Source organism: Bombina bombina, chromosome 1, assembly GCF_027579735.1.
Source record: "Bombina bombina isolate aBomBom1 chromosome 1, aBomBom1.pri, whole genome shotgun sequence".
Taxonomy (NCBI): Eukaryota; Metazoa; Chordata; class Amphibia; order Anura; family Bombinatoridae; genus Bombina; species Bombina bombina.
Genome location: NC_069499.1, coordinates 212,143,019 through 212,149,516, shown reverse-complemented (window position 1 = coordinate 212,149,516; position 6,498 = coordinate 212,143,019). Strand labels below are relative to the sequence as shown.

Genomic DNA, 6,498 nt, shown 5'->3' with positions numbered 1-6,498 from the left:
TAATGTTCCAATGTTTATGTAGTATGTTTCGAATTTTGTAGTGGTTGTTATTGTATTGTGTAATGAAAAGTGGTTCACAAACAACGTTGTTTGTGGATTTCTTTTTGGTTTGATTGTTGGTGCTATTTTGGACTTTTTCAAAGATTAATTCTCTATCTAGATTGCGTGCTTTTTTAAGGCATTGATTTAGTAGATCTATAGGATAACCTTTGTCTACAAAGCGTTGGTAAAGAACCTTGCTTTGAATGTCAAAAGATTCTAAATTGGAGCAATTCCTGCGTATTCTCTTAAATTGGCTATATGGGTTGTTTCTTTTCCACCCTATATGGTGGTTACTAGAGAAGTCTAGATAGCTGTTGCTATCGACTTTTTTGAAAAAGGTTTGAGAAATGATGTTACCTTGATTATCCCAACTTAGTAATAGATCCAAGAATTCTATTGAAGATTTTTGTATATTAGCTGTGAAGGTTAAACCCATCTGATTCTGATTTAAGTGTTCTATTAGTGTGTTAGCTAGCTCGTGGTTCCCTCTTAAAATAAAAATCAGGTCATCTATATAGCGGCCATAGTATACCAGGTTCGCCCAAAAGCTTGAGGAATAAATATATCGGTCTTCAAAGATTCCCATAAATAAATTTGCAAAGCTCGGGGCGAACCTGGTACCCATGGCCGTCCCCTTGACCTGTAGAAAAAATCTATCTTGAAAAATAAAATAATTGTGCTTGAGGATGTATTCTATTCCTTCCAATATAAATTCTTTTTGGATGTCTGGTATATATAGGTCCTTTTCCAAAAAGATGGAAACTGCATTAATACCCATGTTATGGCAAATGTTAGAATAAAGGGAGCCAACATCACAAGTGATCCAAATTAGATCATCGTTAGTAGAAATGTTTTTAGTTGATATAGGAAATGTGTGCTATCTCTGATATAGGAGGGTAAAGTAACAACATATTTTTGTAAAAATTGATCTAAATAAAAAGATAAATTGTATGTGAGGTTACCAATGCCTGCTATAATGGGGCATCCAGGTGGATTAACTTGATCTTTGTGGATTTTGGGCAGGTGGTAATAGTGTGCCACACTAGGATTTGTGACTTTGAGAAATGCTTTCTCTTCTTAATTTAGAATACCTGTGGATATGCCCTTTTGTATTAGTGTACTGTACCCTTTTAGGAAAATACTTGTTGGATTGAAAGAGATTTCCCTATAGTATTCAGCGTCTGTTAAAATTCTATTGGCCTCTTTGAGATAATCTCCTAGATCTTGTAGGACAATACCACCGCCCTTATCTGCATCCTTGATTATCAGATTTTTATTGTTGGCTAGCATACGTAAAGCTGTTTGTTCGCTTTTGTGTAAATGGTACTGTTTTTTTGTGATCTTTTGAAAGTTTTTCAAGATCCTCAATGACTGATCTTTGATATAATTCTATATAGTGGTTTGTTGATAAAGATGGTGTAAATTGGGATTTTACCTTAATATCTGTATGAATATAATCATCAAATAAATGGGTAGTTAAGCTTTCTGTTTCTGCAAATATGACTTTCATATTCTTATTAGGGGTCATATTATTGACTAGTATAGTCTGTGTATTTTCAGGTTGTATATATTTTTGTTGTTTTAGTTTCTTTTGTGCAAAGAATTTCTGCAAGGATAGTTTCCTTGTAAATTTATTAACATCCACAAATAGATTATATAAGTTGTGAGGATTGGGTGGGCAGTATGAAAGGCCTTTGTGAAGTACTCTTTTCTCATTAGTTGTTAGAATGTGCGATGATAAATTGAATATACCTTGTTCTAATTTGGATAATTTTTCTTTTTTGGCTGATAAACCCCTTCCTCTAGACCCTCTTGGTCTGAAGTGTACGGTCTTTTCGTTGTTTTTCTACACTTAGGTTGCTGTTTGGAAAGGGATGTCTGTTGTGATTTTGGCCATTCTCTAAAAAAGAAGAGGAATGTTCATATGAGGTGCCTGGTGTGTTTTCTTCATCTGGCAAAGATGCTAAAATATTGAATCTATTTGTGTGTTCTAATGGACTGTTTGGTTTGAGTATATGCCCATGGGGTCTCTCCAGAAGTGTTCTATTAGGTTGTTGTGTATGATAATTTGTTGTAACCTGATTGTGAGAAGTAGGATGATTGGAATGAGGCCTGAAGCCATGCTGGGGTGAAAAATGTTGTTGATATGTGTTAGAATGGTTATCACGAAATTGACTCTGATATGTCCCTTGTGGATATTGTTGGGAATGTCTATTTGTGTTGGAGTAATGAGTTCTAGGTCCATAGTTATTACGGGGGTTTGGGGAATTGAATCTGTAATTCTCATTGTAGTGCGGTCTATAATTAGCATTGTAATTGTTATGTGTATTCCTGTAGGTTCTGTTTTGTTCTCTTGTATAGTTTTTATTCTGAACAGTCGTCCAATTTTCACCCTCTGTTTTGTGTGATGTATAGGAGTTTCTTTGTCCCTTGTTTTCTTCATTTGGATTATTAGAAAGTGTGAGTTTTTCTTTTTCAACTCTATTGAAAGTATAAACTTGGTTATTATTATAATCTATTTGGTCCCTCTGTAATTTTTTGCTTTTACTCTGGACGATGTCATCTTGATATTTATCAGTGCGGTCAGTAATTTCTTTAAGAATTTTTTTATATTCAGGGTTATTAACATGTGATAATAGATCTTTTTGTATCTTTTCAATATTCTGACTGCATTCGTCAGTTAATTTTTGTCTATGTTCGATCAAAATTTTGATTAAACTAAAAGAACAATCATCCAAGGCTTTATACCAACTGTCTAATAAATCTTTGTCTTCCTTAAAAGAACAATGTTTCAAAATTCGTAAACCCCTAGGGATTTGTTTGATTTCTATATATTTTTCTAGAGTTTTTAAATCCCACCAATGGCGGTGTTCTTTCATAAGTTCCTCTTCTAACAGATGGAACAAATCTTTCATAGATTTCAAAATACTGGGGTCAGAGTAAGTTTCTAGAGTGACAGTGTTACCTTGCAAAATATAGTTAGACCGTTTTTTGTTTCTGTCATCCCTAGATTGCATATTGGGATTGGGATTGGGATTTGGTTGTTGTATATGATTGGAAACAATTAATAACATAATTCCTAGATATATTTTTGCCCCAATATATAACATAAACTTTCAAGATAGCCTTACCAATTTCATGTTCGCCTAACATACAGAAGGTCCCAAGTTCGAGTCCAGTGGAGTCCCAAATATATATATACATATTATTAATAACATAATTCCTAACATATTTCTGCTCCAATATATAACAGAAAAATAGGCCTTCAAGGTAGCCTTATCAATTTCATGCTCGCTTAACATACAGAAGGTCCCAAGTTCAAGTCCAGTTGAGCCATAAAATAAAATATATATATATATACACATATATTTTTTATCATTTTTTATAATTTTTATATGTCACTTATTTATAGTAAGCATTTGTCACGAACATTTCTTTTTTAGTTTTATATTTATAAGAAAATTCCTTTTAGTTTGGTTTTTAAAAATTAGAGTCATTTATTAAAAAGACCAAATAAGATTATCTTCTAGACATTGTTAGACATGTAGATCAATTTATATATTTTGTATCAATACTAATCCTTTTTGCAAGAATTTTAAACAAGACATAAAGGTAGCCTTTTGATTTTTCCATTGCCTAGCACACATTAGGTCCTGGGTTCGAATCCAACCAGGAGATGAGATATACATATACACACATGTTAATATATGTCCAGTTTACTATGAGATATTTATTTATTTTTTCCAGATATATTTGGTAATTGCGAATAGGATTTTTTATATACTTTTTATTTAAGTGTTATCTGTGTGGTCACAATTGTTCAAACCAATTTATACAATGTATCAAAAGTTAAATGTTTTTGCAATTGCAACATTGTTAATAGAGTTGACCTTTTGTTTCAATTCCGGGTCACTGTGGGTTAAAATAGATCTCTATTGTTAACTATGATTATGCCTGATGAAACGGTCTGGAATAGACTGAGAAACGCGTTGCAAAATAAATACTGTTTGTTTTATACCACGACCCGGTATTTTTGCTTCTTTCCATGATCCACTTGTTTTTGAAACAGGACTTTTACCACGGAACCTGTCATACACTGACACTGTCAGTTTTGGAGAAAAGTCTCGGTGGCGTGAGTGAAGCAGGAGAGCACCTATCAGCTTGCAGCTCACCTGTTCCGGCCATTGGGCCTAAAAAACGTGGGTGCTACTTTCTAGACGCCTATCTGGATTCCACAGGTCCTCTGGGTGAGACCTCCAGTGTACTGACTGCTGGAATTTGAATGTCAGCCTGCTTTATCGCACCTTATTCATTTAAGGTGCCACTTTCCTTGTGAGTAGTTTTTTGCACATCACTTTTATATTTGTTGTTTGAACAATTCACACTATGTTGGTGCCCATTGTTTATCTTCCATTAATGTTAGAAATACCCATCTACAGACAATCTAATTAAAGAATCCACTATGTGCCTACACTACCCACTATTCAAAACCCTAGCGACCCAAACCTGACAGTGGGACTATGAATTGTAGTAAAGATGAACTAAATCATAAATTGCCAAAAACTGGGGGGGTATAAAGATAAAATAATACAATGTCAGGGGCGCTACATATATCAAATAAAACCTATGACCCAATGTCCCCATAAACTATAGATTACATATCATCACGTCAATAAAGAATTCTGTCACTATGGCTCCAACCATTGATGGATACTAGACTAGAGGGTGGACCTTCATGTCACTTGGAGCATGGTAATGAAAAGTGAGTAAATAGGAAATGGAATATACGTGGACTCTCGATATGCCTACCAGGGCACCCATGAATGTACATGGACTCTCATTTGTAAATGGTATGTCTGGAGACATCATACCCGTTCTACCTCTAGACCAGGTATTATAGGAAGCAGTGCCAGTCCACATTTGCATTAAGTCCACGAGGGTATACCGTTCCAAATCTATGGATCCATTTGGCTTCAATTTGAAGGAGCTTCTTCTTTTTGTTACCTCCACGTGGCATTGTTGGTACATGGTTAATGAGTATGAAGCGTAGATCCTTCACCGTGTGGTTCATCTGTAAAAAGTGACGTGCCACTGGTTGTTCCGATGTACCATCTTTGAGTGCTGTCCTAATGGCACTCCGATGGTTAGCCATCCTCTTCTTGATGTCATCATCCGTCTTACCGACGTAGTACATCCCACATGTACAATTCAGCAGATAGACCAAAAACGGAGTGGAGCACGTTAGATGGTGTTGGATCTTAAAACTCTTGGTGGTGTGTGGATGTTGGAAGGTTTTACTCTATATCATCGAGTTGCACGTTGTGCATCCCAGGCACTTAAAACAACCCTGTCTCTTTGATTTTAACCATGTATCTCTGATGTAGGCATGTCTTGGGTCAGTAATCATCAACATGTCTTGGAGATTGCGTCCTCTTTTATATCCCATCCTTGGTGGAGAAAATTCTGTGAATGGTAACTGTTGGTCTGAAGTCAATAAGTCCCAATGGTCCTTCACCGATCTTGCTACAATCCCAATGTTGGGTGAATAAGTCATGGTACAGGTCATCCGTTTCTCAGCAGTTTTCTCCCCTTTTGTTTTCTATGTTAACAAAGAAATTATCTTTGTTAACATACATCTCTTACTGATTTGATTTGATGTATTTTGATTGGCTGAATTTTTGATGGGGGAGGGGTTTGATTTGTTATTTAACACTGCTTGAATAACATTTTGGGTTGTCTGAGGAAAGGGTGAATGCCCCGAAACGTCACTGCCAAATAAAATAGTTGTTGTATTTAAATCCAGTGAGTGCTTATCTTTACCCTGATTGAATATCCTGCTAAGCACCCTGGTCTGCGTTTGGGTTGGCGAGTGTGAGTGCACTTACTTGGAGTCTATATATATATATATATATATATATATATATATATAAAAAGTGTATATATATATATATATATATATATATATATATATATATATATAGGTAGAAATATATATTTGTTTAAAAAAAACATCAGATATAGTTAGAAATATTTAATTATTAATAAATAGGTTATGTAAACATTGGAAAATGAAATATTCATAATTTCATGCCGGGTTTGCGCTATTGAGAATATGTGATGGTGTTTGCTCGAAATTAGGGTTTCTCTCATCTTTTTTTCCATTGACTTCTATAGGGGAATGCGTGAAAGCGATCACAATTTTCTCATTTTTGCACAAGTTGGGTTACCACTCGAAAAAAAAACAGTTTACTTTCAATTTGTAATACTAGTGCAACCCAACTAGTGCACAAATGAAAATCCTAGCAGAGTTTTAGCTAAAGTGATACATAAAATACCGCACCACTTGTAATCTAGCTCTGTATGTTCTATCCGAATTATGTAATCAAAATTTAGGGATTTAGAGATCCCTTTCCTTATAAACAGGCCCAAAACATGGTTCTCTTGTTATATGTCAAA

The 6,498-nt window shown here is 34.8% G+C and overlaps 1 protein-coding gene across 1 annotated transcript; it reads right to left on the bottom strand.

Moving 5' to 3' along the window:
- Positions 1 to 1,844: 1,844 nt before the first annotated feature.
- LOC128657283 (GATA zinc finger domain-containing protein 14-like) lies at positions 1,845 to 4,911 on the bottom strand. Its single transcript, XM_053711567.1, has 2 exons — positions 4,852 to 4,911; positions 1,845 to 2,816 (listed from the first exon to the last, which is right to left on the bottom strand). Exons 1-2 carry the CDS (start codon positions 4,909 to 4,911, stop codon positions 1,845 to 1,847), a joined length of 1,032 nt encoding a protein of 343 aa, XP_053567542.1.
- Between the last annotated feature and the right edge of the window lie 1,587 nt (positions 4,912 to 6,498).